The sequence below is a fragment of the Micromys minutus genome, assembly GCF_963924665.1.
Source record: "Micromys minutus genome assembly, chromosome: X".
Lineage (NCBI taxonomy): Eukaryota > Metazoa > Chordata > Mammalia > Rodentia > Muridae > Micromys > Micromys minutus.
In genome coordinates this window covers 31,634,241-31,656,121 of record NC_137970.1, presented here as the reverse complement: position 1 = coordinate 31,656,121, position 21,881 = coordinate 31,634,241, and the positions used below count along the sequence as shown (strand labels likewise).

Sequence of the window (21,881 nt, the reverse complement as noted above, 5' to 3'; positions counted from 1 at the left end):
CTATGAACTGTGTTATGACCTCAAAGATTCTCCAAATTCATCCAAACTTTTCTGAGATTTTGTTTTACTTGAGAGAATGTTTTCCTAGGACATTAGCCTTACCCACATCAATCACTTTAGTTCAGGGTGAACATGAACTAACAGTCCTCATGCTTCAACCTCTAGGCTGTTAGGAATACAGGTGGGAGCCATCACAATCAGCCAAAGCCTAATAACCTTAACTGGTGGATTAATTTTCATACTTGAAAATGAGAGCATCTGTGAGTCAGAACGAAGGTGAATGTTTTCAGTATAAAAAACTTACACAGTATCTGTGGGGTATGACACAAAAGCCAGTAAGTTTAACTATCATCATTTGCTGAAAAATATCAAATGTGACCTTTTGGTACTTCAGCTTGTTTTGTAATATATTTCAGAAGGAAGAATTTCCTTTCATAGTGTTTGTCATACTTTGTCTGTTCAGAAATGGGACTTAGTTACTTAGCAAAGTATAAAGTGTTCTATATTGGAAACTTTGAGGATTTGGCTTAAGATTTATAGATGCTCTCAGGTTCTCAGATCTAGCTTCTGAGAAATACCAGGTGTTTGGTCTGATAGGCTCTTAAAAATCCTGGATAACTGTTTAACATTTAAAATCAAACATAAATGTCATGTTCATTTGCTAGACTTCCCAGACTCCAATCCCACCGATAACATGTTATATACATTCTTCTACTTACCTGAAGTTACTACAACTTTGATATTTTACAGGGATTTTTACCTTTGGGTTATGCCTACTTTACATGGAAATCTTAAATTCTATTCACCCTTGTGTCCCCAGTGCCCAAGTGACTTTATATGTGAACACAACAAGACACTAGCTGAGTAAGCTAACAAATAAATTAGTTTTGAGAAAAATTATGGAAACACATTTTTCTGTAACTGATCAGTACATTTCATTACTTAAAATCTGGCTTTGAAAGAGGAGATACATAATGCTGTTATTTACTTACAGCAATCCTCATGTTGTACCTAAAAAATCTCCATGAGACTATCTATAATTACCCATACTGAAAATATATTAAATCATATTACTATACAGTCTAAATTTAGTGTTGACATTCAGTAATTAAAAAACAAGAACTTTGTTGACTTTCTTTCTCTCTTGCTTAAGCATATACCATTATTTTTCCTCAGCAGATACATATAAATATCAGGAATCTCTAGACTATATAAACTTTCTAAAGTTAAGTTTTTTTTTTAAAACTGGGGAAGATGTGCATTGTGGGAAGTGACAGAACAAGGTTCTCTAAACTGTAGTCTGAAAGGAGTAACAAATTGTAGCTATTGAAGTAAGAGCTTATATTTGACTATATTTGGTGATGATAATTTCCCCTTAAATGAAGAATTTATCTAATGAGATATGTGTAGAAAATTCTAGAATGTGAGAAAATAGAGTAGAAGTACTTATTGTACAGCCTAACAAATTCTTATCATTTGTGAAATAAATAAAACTTTTATATTATCTCATGGGCCTGAATAAAAAGGGATAAGATGACAGCATACTTCTATAGCTCAGGGTTAAAATATGCCTACAATATGTGATAGTTTGACATAAGTGCAACTGTAACAGTATAATTAAGGTGCTACATTAAAAATGAAATACTTATTCTTATGATAAAGCAGGTGCACAAAGATGAACACAAATGCATATAAGGACACAGGCTCTTTCTGTGTCACATGTGTGGATGCCGAGGCTAGCTTTTGGTATTTGTTTGTTCTACTTCAATGGGCTCCAGGATTGTACAGCATGTGCTTTTATCTGTGGAGCTACCTTTCCCACTTGGTTTCTATTCTTTAGATTAATTTTTGACAAAACTTAACATATATAATTTTGCCAAATAGCTGTGAGAAAATTAAGCATATATAAGAAGAAACGACTGCTATTTTAGGAACAGAGCATGAAGCCAGGCTGAAATTATCATGGAACTATCTTGTCTTTTCCCAGAGTATATGCTTCTTTCTCTAAAGGCTTACTTTGAAACTGGAAAGGGAAAGGCATAGTTTTCCAATTAAATCTATTCATATGCAATTGTTAGAGATAGTGCATATCAATTTCAACTATTTGTGATTGTGTTAACTTCTTGGTTATACATGGAAAGTCAAGACTCAACTATTAAAAAAATCCTAACAAAGCAACTCTAGATCCATCTATAACCTAAATAAGCTCAGTTCTTTACAGGTAAAAATTTCCTTTACTCAAACATAAGATCAACCACACAGCTTCTTAACAAATTTTTGAGGATTAAGAAAATGATTCCATTTCAAAGAAGCCATGTTAATTATGAGTATTTAATCTTATATAAAACTTATTTATTTAATTTTATTTTTGTCCTCTATCATAGAAGATGTACATGTGAATCTAAGATTTCACATGCCATTGAGTTAAAATGTTAACTATTCTTTGGAATATCTACAATTATTTCTAGTATCAGGTCTTAAATTCTTGCTAGTCCACTTAGAAGTACATGGTGTCACTGATGAATTTTAAACACTCAAGACCAATTAAGTAGTTTCACAATTCTCTAAAGGATAATTGAGAAATTCATGGCAAACACAGCTTTTATAGAACATGAGGGAGAACTCTTACCATAGGTTGGTGTGCTTTCTCGCCTTCCTTGACTACTTGATCGTCCTTTTTCATATTCATAGCAATACAAGACAGTATCTTCTTCAACAATGTTAAACCTCTTTCGATACTCCTGGTCCAGAAATGAATTTGGGGATTCAGATCCCTTATGAACTGGCTTGCCCACCATGTGTCCTCTGAGGTCTTCACAAGGAAGGTTTCCTTTTTCATCCCTAAAGGAAAACGAAGGTAGAGATGAGCATATTATTAGGGCCATACAAAATTACAGGGGTTTAAAATACTAACAATATATCTTCAGAGCTTTATACCATTTCAAAGAAATCATAGGATAATCTAAAATTATTTTTATTTTTCTCCCACAAAACAGTGAAGCTGAATGTTTAAATAAGTGGCCCCCGTGTCACAGAGATACCCAACAGCTAGCAACACAACATGGAGCTTGGAAATTCAGCTTTAGTCTAATTTTCACTGGGCCATGTCACAAGAAGGAAAATGATCTAAGCGCACAGATTGGTTTTAGGTAAAGGATAGATTAGGTGTAATGCTAACAATTTAACCACATGGTTTTCTTCTGCCTGTTTATCTTGTTGGTTCTGATAGAATCTGTATTGCGGAAAAACAAGTTATTTACGATTTTATCACTGATAAAGGGGAAACTATGATCTTATGAAAGATACCACATAAATCAGTATTATAAGAAGCTCAAACAGTAAGTTATTAATTTAAACCAATTTTAATGTTGATGAATAGTATAAATATTCAAACTCTAGGTATCTCCTCAGAGAATAAAAGGGTACATATAAGGAACTCATTGAGAAAAGCTATATAAAAAATTACATACTAGCAATGCTTTTTATGGAGAGAGGGTGAAAAACAAGGTACAATATAGAATTTCAGAATGGGATTTGAGAATTAATTTTTCATCTGTAATAATTTAAGGAGAAAAAATCTCAATAGTCTGAGGTCCCTAATTTCTATTTTTGCTATTTAAAAACATTTCCTTTAATTTGTTAGTTTTTTGTACAGTGATTTCATTTTCAATTGTATTAAGCATTCTGTGTGTTCAGTGCATTCTGGTCATATCCATCCTCCGCTCTACTGCTCCTGAGTTTCCCTCACAGACCCTCCCACTGTCATACCTCTTTCTGCTTTTCCACCTCTATCACCCTGTCGAAATTTTAATTAGTGCTGCTCAGTTACTTTGCTAAAAGTCTTTAGTTTGGGTTTACTTTTTCCCCATGAGTAGCCTAAGGTACAAGGCCATTAGTTTTAGAAAGTAATGGGCAACTGAGTTCATAATGAATGTGTACTTCTAGGATTAATAAAAAAAACACCTTGTTTATCTTATGAAATGTTTCCATGGCTATCTGAGGAAATTCATTTAAAACTTGCTTTCTAGAATTTGACTATAAATAGCATCATTGTGCTGTGGTGGTGGTAGGTGTTCGTAGTTATCCCACATCAGCATTACCAACTCTGAACAAATGAATTGTATATCAAAATCTGACCAAAACCTTCAACTTGCAAAATAAACTGCATCATATTTTAATTATCTCCCATGGTACCTTTCAAAATGGTGATGAATTTATAAAAATCTGTCAATGTAATAATTATAAATCTCGGCCTACCAAAAATCTGTATTTATCTATCTCGATGAAAATGTTTAGATGTCCAAATTTTAATGATTTAGAAAGCAATAAATACTATTCTCAAAGCTGAGTCAATCAGAAAGTTGTGTTATTACTGCATTTCCTCATCAGATAGCTACCATTTATATAATCATTTACTTTTTTACCTCTTAAATATACTGCTTATCACTGAACTACAAATATATAACTTGTTCTGAAACATGAAGAACATACATATAAATCTCAGTGCGAATTTTATTTTCAGTTAGCTGAAGGCTCTCCTTGAACTAATTGCCTGTTAGGTTTTCTTACTGTTAGGTCTTTATTGAAAAGAAATTGACATTGCAATTAGCTTGAAAACAGACCGAGTGAACTCAGGACACTGGAGTAAGGCTATGTTCATCTGTACATTTGCAGATTTCTCCATGAGGCTCGTGACATGAATGCTAATGCAGCTTGTACCAGAAGGATTCAGACCTATTAGTTTATCATGTTATATTTATAGAGAAATCTTCTATGGAAGAAATTTTCAAGGGCTGGCATTTTCTATAATACAGGATTATTATGGAGAAGCAGCCTTTTATCAACAAGTCAGCTTTAATAAATATGACTATATTGAGTAGAATGAATAATGTAAAAAATTAAGAAATGTACCAAGGGAAATAAATATTTTCAGTGAAATAAAGTAATAATATGTACAAATATGTATATAATTAAATACATAAATGTATGTGCATGTATGCATTCATAGTATAAGATTCTGAAGAACTTAATGTATTCACTGTAATAGAAACACTTTCATTTTTCTTAAATTTATATGTGCGTTTGCAAACAGTAAATCTATACTTATGCTCTGGATTTAAGGAGACAGATTAAAGATCATTGCCCTAGTGGATATTCTTTACAGTTAAGGAGACATAATAGGTTTAATAAGACAAATTAAGTTATTATGGCTTAATATTGCTTATGGACCTATAAAATATTTATTCACATCACAAAAAGATATTTGGTTAGTTACAAAATATAACTTGCATTATAAGACTGTATATACAATAAAAAGACAATAAAATTTTGACCATTTTTAGATAACAAAGCAAATTTTCCCTTAAATGTTTTCAAAAATGTAACTGTGTGAAAATGTTTAATTCTAGCCTTGTGTTTCCCCTTTTAAAGTTAAGAAAGCTATTTATCATGTACAACTGTTATTGAAAACACAACGTATGTTTATATATTATCAAAATTCATATTCTATGAAAAATGTACTTATAATATTTTTAATGAGCATCTAAAATGTGAGATGGTAAATCCAACTTCTCACTTTAAGAAAGTATGAGGATCACCTCTAAAGTAATCATTTGAAAACAAGAAATGTTTTATATGAAACTGACGTTTCTTCTGGCTTCACAGTCAAAAGTCCTCCCTCATTATTTGCCTTGTAAAATAATCTTGGTTATTTAATATTACTTTCCTATTATATAAGATAACTGCTGTTACTAAGAAGATCACTTTTCCTATCATACAAATTAGGTTTTATAATGTGTTCAGAATTCCTGAGAAAAATATTCAAATTGTTCTCTAAGAACTGACTTCATAGTGTAGAAGCTATTAGATTAGTCTTAAGTTTGAGCTGCCCAGAATAACGACCTGGATAGTTTATACCTGGGAATATACGGTTCTGCCGGAGGAGGGGGAATGTACAGATCCTGGAGAGCCGAACTGTCTCTTTTGCTGGGTGTACTGATGGTGCTGGAGGGCGTGGCGACGCTGCTTGTGGGACTTCTAGGTATAAGAGGCTGGTTAAAATGAAAAAGAAAATACATACGCACACAAACAACACAAAACAACAACAATGACACATAGTTATCATTTAAAAATTATGTTTGTTCATATTTCTGAACTTGGCTGAAATCAAAAAAATGTTATTTACCATATGAATAGGCCTTTGGGTTCCCCCCAAATAGATAATATATAATCAGGTTTTCCATGCAGTTCCCAACTCACCTTTTCTATGGTTTAACCAAAAGCTATTTATAAAGTAAGATACTATTCAATGATTTGTAATGATAAGAGTTATGTCACTCAAAAATGAGAAACTATTTAAATTACATTTGCTGGAATCCCACTTTTAAAAGCTAATAAAATAATTCATAAAAGACTTAGCTTACTCACATTCTGACTGACATTTGACAAATCATAGTTTTATGTTAGTAAGAATATGACAGAGGCTCAGAGAAGGTGAAAAAAAAATAGAGACCAACACCAAAGAGTACTTTCCAGAAAAATATAGTTTCTGTCAACATAAACACAAAGGTGTCTCTTCTAAGCCATTTTCTATTACATCTTTGAAGTATAGTAAATGAGGTGACAAAATCATTTCATCTTTCACAGGCGCATGAATTTATCTATTATTTAAAACTCATCTCCGGTTCCATATCTATAGATGTCCTGTATTTGAGCATTAAATAGAGGCCGTTTTCTAAAAGGTGCTGTATAAACGGGATTCATCATGTATCAGGATATCTTAAGAGCATTCCCAATTCTAAGATTCACAAAATGTGAGAATCTTATGGATTGAAAATTTATCCTAAATAAAACTAAAATTCACAAATTTTATATTTATCTTACATATCTGATTAAGTGTACATACAATTAACATCAAAATATAACCCTCAATGCAATCTCAAACACAAAATGATCACAAAATGAATTGCATCTTCACATGACAAAATGGTACTATTTTAGCATGTATGAAACACATTTGGCATATCCAGATAAAGTCACAATTCTACTTCAACATGCATTGCTGGACATTCAAGTAAATGCATATTACAACTACTCATATTGTAGCATTACTTTCATACAGATAACAAAACGTTTTTGAAAGCCAGGCATAAATACAATGAAAATTACAATGTAGGTCACTGGGATAGGCTACACAATTCGGAACTCAGTTAATGATTTTAAACTTCCTCATTACACAGCTTATTTTAATAACTTCAAATCACACTTTCTTGCAAAAGGAGAAGTGAATGTATGTGAAATCAAAGGTAAAGAAAAAGGAGATAGAAAAAAGAAATGGTAATGTATGAGATCTTAATTTTCTATCACATATGATGATTTCAAAGTGTCACAAACTTTACACAGTAATTAAAGAATTTTAGACATTATAACAGTATGCAATAAGGACTTCCCTGTCTAACAATATTTTTTTTTAATAGAATCGAGCGAATCTATACATGTCCCATAGAAACCAAATTCTTGGCAATGAGAAACTCTGAGATTATACAGATGATTAGAAGCATTATTTGTAGTGATGAATGCCATGAAGCCCAAGATAATAAGAAAATGAATTTAAGTGCATTTCATGCCTCTATAATATTTGAATGAAAGATTCAGTGATACATACACATGCACACACACTCACGCCTGTATGTTCTGCAATATGACAGCTTGCAGTTCTTTTATGCTGTTGTTATATTTTGACTCAAAATACAAACAACCCTAATACACATGCAGTAAAAGAAAAACTCAATATGCAATATATTAATTTCCAATATTCTAAAATCAATTTACCATGAAAAACAAATTATCCATATGGTTTTCAATGTACTTTATCTTTAAAAGATCCTAATAGTACAAGTGAGCTTCAAAAAGCTTTCTAATGATACACGGTTTTAATAAAAAGTAATCTAACTTAAACTTTATTATTTTTCTTCTTTTGTAAGGTTACTAATTATACTTTTACTTTGGTAATCTATAGTTTTTCTTGCTTGTTTGTTTAGTGTCTATTTTCTTCCCCCAATACCCCAAAACAAAGAAAAAAGAAATTGTAGTCAACTTGTTACAAGAGTATTTAATTATGCCTTAAGTATGAGGTAGAGACTAGAATTTTTATTTTGAATGAGCAATCTGCCAAAATTGTGCACTTTTTCTAGATTTCAGGATCAGCTATGCCAACATTTATCAAATTTCTATTACCCCTATATTTCTAATTTCAACAAGGAGTTGTTATTAATGTCATCATTTAATGTGAGTCACTATATTGGAAAAGAAAATATAAGAAAAATTTGTATCTTTTTATTTCTATTTTCAACAAGGAGTTGCTATTAATAAGAGTTATTGTGAATTATAATGTTAGAAAATTAATATAAGAAAAGTGTTTAAAATGCTTAATTAGATACCAGACTTGGTTATGTTACCCTGGTACAGTGAAATGAACTTCTATAACATAAATACAACTTGTTCTTACAGAACAAAGGAGGAATGTCTCGATTATGTTCCTGAATTCAACTGGTTGTTTATTTTCTTAATAGATAAACCAGAGGAAGTATTTCAATGAGTTTATTGTGTGGAAGTAATCTGGCTTATCAGTATGGTCTATATAAATTAAAGCTCATAGTAAATATTCAATATATGTAATATTTTTGTACTGTCGGTGCTATTATTGTCAAGCTAAACAGAATTAGAAAGAAAACATTTGAGGATCATATTAAAATATCAACTTTGCTACTGATATTAAAAAATAAGCTATGTGTTAACTTTAATTTTTTCTGGACAAGAACTGAAAGAGTATAAAATTAAATGAAAGAAAGCATTTTATAATCATTAAGGAACTTTAGGAAGATGTGTAACAGCATAGAACAAATAATATTATTCTGAAATTGTTGAAAAATTTCTAATTGTAACAAGTTGTGCTAAAAAAATCTACCATTAGTATGAAAATATATGGGGAATGACAAATTTAGTGTGCCTTGATTAAAAACTAAGAGTATTTCAGAATTCAATTTAATATTAACATATATGTTAATAAATATATATTCTTTGACTAAAATTCTCATGTAGCAGAATTTAATAAAACTAAAATAACCCCTCTTATTCTAGAGACATTTACTGCAAACCATTTATTTATGTTATAGCATCAGAAAAATAGTCATGATTGTACTAGGAAGAACTTTCACTTTACTCAAAAAGTTGAATTAATCCTTTTCTTTCTTTTTTCCCCTTTTCGATTGGATATTTTATGTATTTACATTTCCAAGCCCCTCCCTCTTCTATTCCCCCACCCCTTTCATGACTTTAGTATCTTTGGTAAATTTTCTTTTTTGGCAAAAAATATTATCGGTGATTAAGGGTATTATTTTAAGATGGTATATTATCCTAAAGCTTCAATATAATAAGGTATCATGGCATGCTATCAAGTATGATTTAAATCCATTTTAAATTCTCCACTGTAGTTTCTTTGGAAGGACCTGGTCATATCATCAAATATTCATTTCTAAATGTTTCTTATACCATAAAGCCTGCCTTCCACAAATTGAACAGCACTCTACTAAAAAAAAGACCATTTGTGTATGTGTGTATGTGCATATACAAAAGCATGTGTGCATATATATATATATATATTACTCTTAGAAATGAAGTCTGATATATTATTGTAGATTATTGCCATTTATCTCCCTACTTTTAAAATTCAAAATCATATGCAGCTCTTTAGTACATTAGATGCTTAATGAGTAATTGCAATGGTCAACTGGACTTAGAAATCTACTTAGAAATCATACATGCATTTCCAGTGTCATTTTAAAATATATAAATACCTTGAAGACATACTCTAAAATATAATATGGTATACATCATTCTGAAATATGAGAGAGAACTTAAGCAATAACACATTCCCCATCAGATTACAAATTGATGGAGGGTTGTAATTGTCAAAGAAAAATTTTGCCTTTTCTGAGAGATAAAAAAGATATTACTTTAAATTATTTCATGACCCACGTCTTTTCTTCTTTGTGTCTGTCAATTCTATTATCACAAATAGAACATCTGCAAAGTACTGATATAGTACTGATACATCTATCTTTCTGTCTGTCTGTCTGTCTATCTATCTATCTATCTATCTATCTATCTATCTATCTATCTATCTATCTATCTATCTATCTATATCTTAGTACATATAAAAGCTCCATGGTAAAGATTATCAAAAACAATGTCCACACTTAAGAAACTAAATTAGAATTTTATGTTTTATCTGAAATATTTAAAAGTTTTTGGCAAGTGTATCCAAATTTAGTTGTCCTTCAGTTTAGTAACTTATCTATTGAAGTCAGAGATATAAATTTCTTCAAGGAAACCAATGCCTTAGAGGCAGCCCCAATATTGAAATGTTAAAAACTGCAATAGTACTTAGTTGTAAAAATCACTTATGTGAATTTCACACAAAAACTTGTTTTTTCCCTATCACGTGGAAAATATGATTTGAGGTACAAATGATTACATTAAGTATATATAACCTAGCCATTCATTTTATTTATTCTTAGAAGTATTCACAAACTCAAATTAATCACAATACCCCAACGTTCTAGCATAAGACAGTCTTTACACAGTTCAGGCCCATTCTTATTAAATTCCCAATATTGGTATCACTTAGTACCAGAATATTGCTTTCTATTAACAATTATTTCCTTGATCATCTCAACAAATGGTCGAGAGAAAATGTATTGTGGATTTGGAAGCAAGAATTTATGTACAATCTTATACATTTCTTGACCACATAGAAAATGATAGCTATAATTTCAAAAAATGATGTGCACATTTTTACCTAGCCAAGTTTTTATTTGAGAAAAACTTAAGCAACATGATTGTGTGTTTAAAATTCTCCCTTGGCTTCCCAGCTTCTATGAGCGTACAAAAAGTTATAAATACAAAATATTATGTTTTCTTCTATAAGCATTTTTCTATAAGCATGTCAATTTTCTGTTCTTCTTACTAGAGTATAAAGAAAGTGGGTTTTTTTTCAGACCATGGATGTGATTAGGAGACCTTAGATTCAAATTTAAAAAGCACAGATATAAAGACATAAAATATGTATGCTATTACACAATATCTTACATAACATTTGGAGTCATATTACAAAAGAGCTATTCCTATCAAATCACACTGTACTGATAAGGCTAGTATATGTAATATTGTGCTGTTTGATCTTAAGTACTTAATTTAATGGCAATATTAAAACTGAAATCAAGTGTTCTAAAATATAGATAACATTATTCTGGGATATTAATAGAAGAAATCATGGGAAGTTGATGTTTTATTTGAAACACTTTATCATTAAGATTTTGAAAAGCATAAGTTTAACTTAAATTGTCAACTGTTTAGCAATGGCTAACTTCATACCATGTGTTATTCATAGGGTTAAAACTGTAAAAGCATTTGGCTTAAACCCACAAACATTACTTAGATTCTTTGATTGCTTAAACTCTGATGAACTTCAATGTGATATGACAGTTCCTTGCAGTCATTTCCTAATTTAAGCACATAGAATATAGAAATGCCACTGTTGTTCAGTCAGGATTATTGCATTTTTACTTAAAAATATACCTCAAATAAAAGGCTTTCCTCATAATATGATTTTGAAACAAGACTCTCTAAAATGCACAAACTTTCACTACTGTTCATTTAATGACATGAAATTGTATCTTGGATATTGAAATAAAATTTATTGATTTGTTTTGACTTTTACATGATGACTAATCAGCTATTACTGTAAATTTAACGTGATCACCATACTATAGTTGTTATACTAGTTGATATACAAAACTAACTGTTGTTGATAATTTTTATCTCTTGTCAGTCATTACCTGACTGTAAAGTATAAACTGCCATCAATAAAGTAAATTTTGAGAAAAAAATCACAAACCAACATTATAGTATCAATATAAGAGATTTATGGGGTATAATATAGTTTAGGAGCAAAATGTTATTTATATAGATCAATATATATGTAAAAAGTGCTGAACAACATTTAAATCAGCATTAGTTTATTTGAGATGTATTTCTCCACTGAGAGCTGGGTTCTTCAAGAGTTTTAAATAATCACTGATTCCCAGTGATTTAAGGAAATTTCTTGCCTGTCTCCATTTATTTCTTCCATGTTTCTCTTGAACGAAAAAAATGACTACTCATATGTTCTTGTTGCAATGGAGCAATTGCATTTGTGTGGCAGACTTCTAATTATCAACTTGTGGTCTATACAGTACTCCCTGGAATTCACTTTATTAACAGAAGAATGTGACCATATGCAATCATGCTTACCCACATCCTGGAAATTATCTGAGTGCCCTTAAGGAGATGTTTTGAAAGCAACTCTTAGGAGGCCAGGCACACCTGTTTATACCTTCTTAGAATTATAGACTGTATCTCATAGACAGACATCTCTGCTATTTATAAATGTATACAGATGACAAAAGAATTCAAATTTTCAGATGGGATTAAATTTGGTCTTTGTATCTAAGGGATCTTTAAGTCCTTCAGTTCTATTATCAAATGTTTGAAAAAAATAAAATTTTGTCAAAAGAGCTGCCAAAGTTTCATGAAATGTGCTGATGAAATTGCTCTGTAAGCATGAAGTTGAGTTGTATGCTTTTGCTTATTTGGGTATGAGTTCCAAAAAAATTCCAAATCAAAATCTACCATTTCAGTAATTAATATTAAATAGTACTATCATTTTAATCAGTTTAGAAATAAAATATTTCACCTTAGAATACATATATTTTATTTTATTATAATTACAAATATTGCCATATTTGTTTGAAATCATTAGATTTCTAAATAAAATATACATGGTAATTTAAATAAATACAACAAATTCTTTGTATAGTTTCTAATTAAATTAATTATTTTTTAATTAAATTGTTATTAGATTATCGGCATACTTGAGAAAAAGAACCAACATAATTCAAACTTCAAATTATAATATTGATGACTGATAATTAATGCCCATGATTTAATAAGCATTTTGGTTCTAGCTGATTTGTACGGATACTAGAATTAAGCAAACAGTAATAATGCCACTTGTGTCTACACAGAAGATGATTGCTGCATTAGATTTGTGGTTCATATGTGAGCCTAATTTTCAGAAAATATGACCACTGACAAAACCATGGAGAAATCCACAATTGCTATCTACTCATACTCTGCTATTGACATTTTGTCTCTGGGACAGTATGTATTCAAATTCTCCAGTTTGAAATCTTAGGGGGTTCTACCTTTACTTGAACTCAACTTGTATTCTATAAAAAGTCTGATAGTTTCCATTAAGCTTCAGGGTGTACGGATTTTAGCACAGGCTAAAGCTGTAAGATCAATTAAGGACTCTATAATGATACAATTTCCAGTTCTTGATATACGATATAGGATCAAGTTGTGTTTTTGTTGTAAAATTATAGAACACATCCATCCTTACTCTTAAAAATTAGTTTTAGCACCACTAGAAAGAATTAATTAAAACCAATTCCCCCCTTTTGCCATGTTAAAGTTAGGTTTGAAGCAATTTTCAAAGATGTTAAGATAGTTTTGTTTTCCCTAATAGCCTTGCTACCTAGAGATGGTGTACTTCAGCCAATACATTTTAGGTTCTCCAAATTCAGTTGAAATATCATTTACAAATGGGTTGAAATATGCACATGTACTTATTTAAATTATTTTCTTTCCCTCCAGATTTTAGTATTATGGAAACATAAATTTATAAAATATTCAGCATAAATTAATGAGTAATAAGAAATAAATGTAATTAATAATTTACAATCTTATTTATAGCTTTTTAAGAACGGACCTAAAATAATACCTTAAAATTTTATAATTATATTGTAAAGATTGATGGAGTTAACTTTTAAAAGACATTTGTGCTCTTTGAACAAATATCAAGCATATGTATAACATAGGTAATACTTGTTTCTGGTTTACTTTAGTTACTTATAAAAGTGACTTTTAATTGCTTTACCATTAATTTTCACTTCAGCTTATACTACTGGACAAAGATCTAACAATGGAATGAATATTCATTTGATTTTCTAAACAACCTCAGAGTATATAGGTCAACAAAAACTAGCATCTATTTGGTATTTAAGTTCCTTGATGAAGGGCTATAGTAAAGGAACTCTTTCTCTGAGTTCCCATTCCTTCAAACTTTGTAAAAGGACCTTTGACATACACGTGTCAATAGGAAATTCCAGACTATAACAAAGGAGTGTATAATGTAGTAAGAAAAAATGTATGTGATAGAGAATTTTTATCTGATGACATATAACCTGAAAAAGCATACGGCCTCTAAACTTCAACAATCATTAGATATTTTGTTCTAAATAGATATTGTAAGTAAACTGCATTTAGATACATTAATATAATCTATTGAAAATAAAAATGCTTCACATTACTTATGTAAATGTCTTAACACTGATATGTGTTTTAATACTATCAAAAATAATGCCATTTTGAGACTGATAAATGGTAAAGCTTTAAACAATGAAAAAAATCTTAATTCATAAGACCAGTTTAATGGAGAACTTATTTAAAAAATTGTGGCTTATAAAAGCACTAATAGGTTACCAAATCTTAGAAAGCAGAAGAAACATTGAACCTTTCTTCTTAATCTGAAAAATGATCAGTATTCCAAATTCCAAATTCAATTATTTAAAATCAACCAACTAGACTTCTGTAAAAAGGTAATAGTCAGTTGCCTTAAAAACAGAAGATTTGTGAAAAAAATATTTAACGTTGTTTCAGAATTCTATCCTGATTAAAATAAAATGTACTTTTATCTTTGTCCAACCACAATACTTTTTAATTTTAAAATAACTTTATACACTTTATTGCCATCCAAATTAATATTTTATAGTGAAGTCTCATAATAAAGAAAAAAGAAGAACTCCCAATGTAACACTTTCCTGGTTTTACTACCATACATGATGGACAAATGAAATGTTCTGAGAAATAGACTAATTAAATTTTAATTGCTAATTTTAAGATTCAATTCCAACTCTTTATAAATTACAAGTTTATATTCTAATTTAAAATGTATTGTAAACTATCCACTAGATTCTTCCAGAGTGTATGTGATTACAACTTATAAAATGTAAGTTTATAACACAATAATAAATTTATTTCCTCTCCATATTTTGACATGGAGTAAGTTGTGAAGTTTTAGAATTATGCTTTGTTTTAAAAATGAAATTAGTGTTATTCTTCGGGTTTTAGTTATTCTTTCAGATTTCATCACAATTAGGTCTATCAGGATAAGAGGTGAAGAGATAATTTCACAAACAAATTTTCAAAAGCATACAAGATTGATTCATATGCTGCTGAGATGAGGCACAAAAAGAAGCATTACTGAGATAATCTATGGCTAAAATGATGGTGTATGACTTATGATTAAGCTTCATTACCTGCAGAGCAAGGGGCTTCCATCTCATATTTTTCAGTAAAGCTGGTGCTGAGGTAAGCATGCTCTGAGGTCGCTTTTTCAAAGTTAAGATAACACCACTCGGGTCCTCTCGTAGTGCATTCACCAAATTTTTCAACTGCCACCCCACCTGGTAACCAGCAAAATCATTACAATAAAATTGAGGTACAGTACTCAAAGATTTAATGTTCTCCCCCTTTAATAAGATTAGTTTAAAAAAAAGATATCACATAATTGGTGTATCATCCTACCTACTTTCAGGAAAATATATTCAAGAAAAAGTTTTATATTTGTTGATTAACCATATTATTACACTAGAGTCCATAAAATTATGAGACAACATAATGGACATTTACCATATCAAAGCAGAGACTAAAACATATCTTGTCATTCGCGTGATTTGGAATGTAAAGAAATTATATCACCATTAACACTGCTCAGCTGCTAAATCTAGGTCCAAGCTCTCTTCACAAGTACGATTTAAAAGTTCACATGCCAGAAAAGAAAGAGTTGGCCTGAGCTAATAAACCACACCATATGTTTTCTCATTGCCATCTTTTAGAGATAGGTGGTTACAAGTGTTTTTATTTAGACTGACATTGTGCAACAAACAGTAGGTACGGACACACCAAGGAAACATTCTGATGCAAGGCCAGTAGCATCAGTGAAATCAACCCTTTATCATGTTATAAATAAAAATTTAAAAATGACATGGCAATGCTGTTCCAGTGCAGCATCTATTGAAACGTGTTCCAAATAACCCTATAAGCTCAACATTTCGTATGCTAAATTTAATGAACTCATTTTATTAAATATCTGCTTAAAACGACTGGATCAACGATTACTTTTGCTAAATTATTTCACTAACCATCTTTAAAAAATTTTAAACATAGAAATTTTGTTTGCTTTTGAAATAGATTAGTGGTGTAGTATCAGTAATTGAGGTCACAGTACTGGGTAGGTAAAATTGATAGTTTAAGGGAAACATTAAAAATCATTTATTATTTGTTTTAAAATATATTTCATATTAGTGTCTTAATATTAATATTAAGTGAGAAAACCTTTTATCTGAAGTCTAATGAAGCCATATACAATTATAGTGGGTCAAAACTTAAGTTAGATTGAAAAAATAATTTAGCAAATGTTATAAATAGTGATATAGTTATGTCTTAGACACCCAACACAAAGAGAACTGATGTCTTTTGTGTGTTCTTCATCATGTTTGTGCCTAGTGTATACTACTCAATCTGGAGAGAAAAAAATCCACTAAATGGAGCAAAGATCTTATGAGACTATAAAGAAGTAATCTGGAATGTATCCATTAAAGTTTAATGACTGATTTTTGGTATATTTGTTGAACATTCTTTTACTGACAAAATCAACTGCAGATGAATTCAGTAAAGACAAAACAAAAAAAGCAAAACACAAAAACAAAAACAAAAAACAAAACAGGTTCAAAGGGGGGGGGGGCAAAGTGCTATGATACACAAAATCATGAATATCTTGGGTATGAATCAAAATGACTATAATAATACTTGGCCAACATATATAAGAGTATGCTTCTTTTGAAAAAGAACATTAACGCAGATCAACTGAAATTACAGAACTGGCCAAATGCCTACTATTTTAACTAAGAGGGGTTTATTATATATCTTACATCTTCTCAGACCCCTCTGATAGGCAATATCCTTACAAGCAAAAAAGTAAGAGTGAATGTGAATCTCAGTATTTATATTCTTGCCGTAAATAAAATCTATTATTGAATTACACATTTGAAGAAAGGCATGCAAGTTCTTCATACAAAATTTATGAATGATAACCATACTTACTTATTAAGTTTGTAATTAAAATAATAAACAAAGAACTGAGTTTCCAATAATTAATTGCACATTTATAACTATATATAATTTAATACATTTATTTACTAATCCATTTTTGGTGCACGTGCTGCTATGTATTCTGGGTAGGCTTTAACTTATGAATGTTTGATAATTTTCTTGCCTTTGCCTCTCATGTGGTTGAATTACAAGCATGTGATCAAGCTAGGTGTAAGTTGAAGACTTTTAAAAAGTAGCATGCTTTCTTGTGAAATGTTCAATTCAACTTAATTTGTCCTTTTCTGTCTATTTTTGGGCAAATAACCAAAAACAGAAATAATTATCCACAAGAAAGTAGAGTTCCTTCTGACAATAAAATTAACTTTAATATACTTTAATTTTACCCCTAAATGATATTTAATAGGAGCGTATTTGGATATATAATTTAACAGTGTTTTACCCAACCTGTTTACTATCATTTAACATAATGTTACCAATGCTTTCAACAAAAGCAAATGGACATTTATCAAGAACCACATTTGATAAACATGTTTGGCTCACAAATTCTATTTTCAATACTATAATTAAACGACAGGAGAAATTGTAGCACATTAGAATTAAACAGATACTGTAAATTATATAAATGTTTACTATGAAGGAATATAGAATTATGTGTGGAACAACGTAACTCTCACAATAGCAAAAATAATTTATTTTTGTTAAATATGGATATAGATACGGAAGGCATAATCAGATGCAATATCATTAATGATTACTGCATTAAGGAGAAAAGTATTAAGTACATTGCATTTTTAAATGACTAATGAAAGCAGTTACAAATTCATTAAACAGGTGTGTTCAGTAAGAACTAGGTAGATGTTTTTCCTTATTTAGTGACTGCTTTTGAGTGGACACACCAGAAAAGCATTAGGTCCATTTCACATAATAATTCTGGCAATACTGAAATGGGAATTTACATCCATGCCTAACCTTTTTCTCTTAGTAAGAAACACAAGTTTTAGCCATATCAGTTCTCCACTTATATTTGAATGTCTTAAATGACATAATTTCAAATTATTCCCTATCTTTAGTGCCTATCATTTTATGTTGTCATATTAACACTTGTCTTCATTGTATCAGCAAATGTGATGAATTGGTACAACTTCAGGCAAAATGATGCCCATATATGGTTCTGTGGTATCACCACATTCTTGAAGTCATATAATGAGGAACAAAGAATTGTTGAAATAGATTTGTTACCTTTTAACTTATTGACATACTTATAGGTGACAGATAATAGGAGAACATGGTTAGAAGGTGTGATAAATGAAACATATTAGAGCATACAGCTCTATGAAGGTTGTAAATATAAGTGTAAAATGTCAAAATAGACAAAATACACAAATTGAAGGTAATTATTTTTCTAGATTAACTTTCCATTTTCTATTTATGTTTCTGGCTAGCTTTAAAATATCAAGTATGATGGACTTAAATGATGTGAATATTTAAGAGTAACATGGAAAAGTGATAGTATTCTTTCCACTTGTTTGTACATTTTCACATAATAAGAGACAGAGAATGCTTGAAGTAGTGAAGGGGGAAAATGTTGGCATCCTTTTCTCTAGCTTCTGAGTTTTAATGTAGTAAGAGACAGCGCAATGAAGTGAAGACATCTTTATGACTAAAATGTTATCAACAGTATCAGCCACCAATATTGGAAGGGATCAAAGTATAAAGTTTAGAGATACTATACTATGAACAAACAAGGAAAAATTTACTAAAAAGAATCAAGCTACATGAAAAGAGATTTCTTGAATTTTGAGACAGAGAGCTCAACATTGAGTTGTTTCAATTATTTTGTACAGTTCAAACAATTACAGAGCTTCCATACTGTAAGTATGGAAGATGATAATGACAAATTAACTTGTGTAGATGTACATAGTCCTGCTACATGTCTGCCTCCTTGTCTTCTCTCTTCTCAGTGCTTGTATGAGGTAATATTTCATGCTTTGTTACAATAATCTCTTCTCTGTCAATAGTCTCCATTCGCAACTTCTTAAATAGGACTCTAAAGTCTTTCTAACTATTTTTTTGTTCCTTTTGAGGGCTTCAGTCACATACTCTAAGAGTGGTGCTACTGTCTACTAAATAATAAAATACCAATATTTCACTGAGGTAGATTCTAAACATTAATATAAAAGTATTTTAATTTTAATTTTCCTTCTTACAACAGCTTAATGAAGCAAGGCATAGAGATAATGTTACATGTAAAGAAATGATAATAAAAATTGATGGATTGAAGACAAGTTTACAAATATATTAAATGACAAAGAAATACTTTACATTTGAGTCTGTTTAATTGTATAGCCGAGTACCTTATTCAAATACCTTCTAGCATCTCAAATAAAGTCAGTATTCTAAAACACAACTTTACTATCTGCTTTTTAAAAAAAAATCATCTCCACTACCAACAATTCCCATATAATACTTCCAAGGTCAGAGTCACCTAAAGATATGCCCCCCTTTCAAATTCATTTTTGCACCATAAAAAGATATTAGTAATGAACGTTTCTTTGTATTGTTTTAGTTCTAGATAGGCTACTTACTTGCTAGACTCAAAGCAGAGTAATAATCTACCTTGTTTTCTTAGTTGTTCCTTTCAAAGCATTAAAGATTTTCCAAGTTATAGCTTTTCTTCTCCAAATTATGTTTCTAAAGGATGAATTTATATTAAAATCAACCACAAAGGTACCTTTCAGTAACACACCTGCTGAATTTCACTCCAGAGATTTTGACCCACTAGTTCTGAGGTTTTAGCTTAACCATTGATTTGCTTTCTAAATCCAAGTTTCCATACGATGATAACACTCTTTGCTCTTTGTTTGGGAATCATATTTTGAAAATTGATATATACACACGCTTCACTATGCTCATAACAGCCTTTTTTTTTTGTAATAGCCAGAAGCCAGAAAGAACCCAGATGTCCTTCAGTAGATGAATAGATACAGAAATTGTGGTACATTTACACAATGGAGTACTACTCAGGTATTAGAAACAATGACTTTATAAAATTCTTAGGCAAGTGGATAGAGCTAGAAAATATCATCCTAAGCGAGTTAACCCAATCACAAAAGAACACACATGGTATCCACTCACTGATAAGTGAATATTAGTTCCAAAGCTCGGATTACCCAAGATACAATTCAGAGACTACATGAAGCTCAAGAAGTTGGAAGTCCAAAGAGGGCATGTTTCAGTTCTTCTTAAAAGGGGGAACAAAATATTCAGAGGAGGAAATACAGAGACAAAATTTGGAGCACAGACTTAAGGAAGGGCCATGCAGAGACTATTGGGATCCATTCTATATGTTCTCACCAAACCTAGACAATAATGTGGATGCCAAATAGTGCACGCTGACAGGAGCCTGATATAGCTGTCTCCTGAGAGGCTCTGCAAGAGCTTGACCAATACAGAGTTGGATGCTCTCAATCAACCATTGGACTGAGAATGGGGTCCCCAAAGGAAAAGTTAGAAAAAGGGCTGAAGGAGCTAAAGGGGTTTGCAACCCCACAGGAAGAACAATAACAACAAACCAGACTACCTGAGCACTCCCAGAGACTAAACCACCTACCAAAGAATACACATGGAGAAATCCATGGTTTTAGCAGCACATGTAGCAGAGGATGGCCTTATCTGGCATCAAGTAGAGGAGATATCCTTGGTCCTGTGACGGCTCAATACCTCAGTATAGGGGAATGCCAGGGAAGGGAGAAAGGAGAGAGCGGGTGGGTGGGAGAGCACACTCATAGAGGTAGGTGGAGAGGGGATGGGATAGGGGGATTCCAGATGGGTAAGTGGGATAGGGGATAACATTTGAAATGTAAGTAAAGAAAATAAATAAAAAACAAACAAACAGAAAATTGATATAATAAATGATGAGTTCCAAAAAGGTGGTGACTTGCCAATGCCTAGCATGTTTTATATGATTTTAAGACCAGTTATAATAACTGAAATCAGTATTATTATGAGTACCTTAGAGTATGATTAAAATGGTGTAGCACAATCTGTGGAGTGTTAAAGAGCATAATGACCAGAGGAAGATATGAATATGTGAACAAATATTTAGAATAACATGAAGGAAATTCCTTATTACAACAAATACAATACCTCAAAAAGGGGGCAACACAACCCATATCATCCTTAGAGGTTGGTGGAGGAGATTTCTTCTTAGTCTAACCTGAAATCTTATCATTCACAGTGAACAGTGAATATTTATATTAAATATTCTAGAATTATATCCATTGTAATGTGATTATTACAAATAATAGAATAGTGGACAAAATTTCTACTTGTCCTATAATATTTTACAACCAAAATGACCTTTTAAAATTATCACAATTTTTTTACACAGTGTGTCTCATTATTAACTAGAGGTAACGTTCAAATTAGACAAGTCATGAAGAGTGGCTAATCTTATCTTGCTGATTTGTAACTAACCTCTAACATATACATTAAAGCATATTTTATGTATCACACAAACAAGAATAAAACTTCCCAAGGTCACTGAT

The 21,881-nt window shown here is 30.9% G+C and overlaps 1 protein-coding gene across 4 annotated transcripts in view; it reads right to left on the bottom strand.

The window, feature by feature from the left end:
• The window catches only part of CNKSR2 (connector enhancer of kinase suppressor of Ras 2), a gene marked incomplete at its 5' end in the record, with an annotated part of 252,528 nt that overhangs the window by 95,529 nt on the left and 135,118 nt on the right, over positions 1-21,881 (bottom strand). For 2 of the 4 annotated variants that reach the window (XM_080910443.1, XM_080910444.1), the window contains 3 exons: positions 2,630-2,841; positions 5,917-6,050; positions 15,480-15,626. In XM_080910443.1, the coding sequence (XP_080766569.1) occupies positions 2,630-2,841; positions 5,917-6,050; positions 15,480-15,626 (493 nt within the window). The remainder of the gene's footprint in view (positions 1-2,629; positions 2,842-5,916; positions 6,051-15,479; positions 15,627-21,881) is intronic. The other 2 variants (XM_080910445.1, XM_080910446.1) reach the window with 1 other exon arrangement.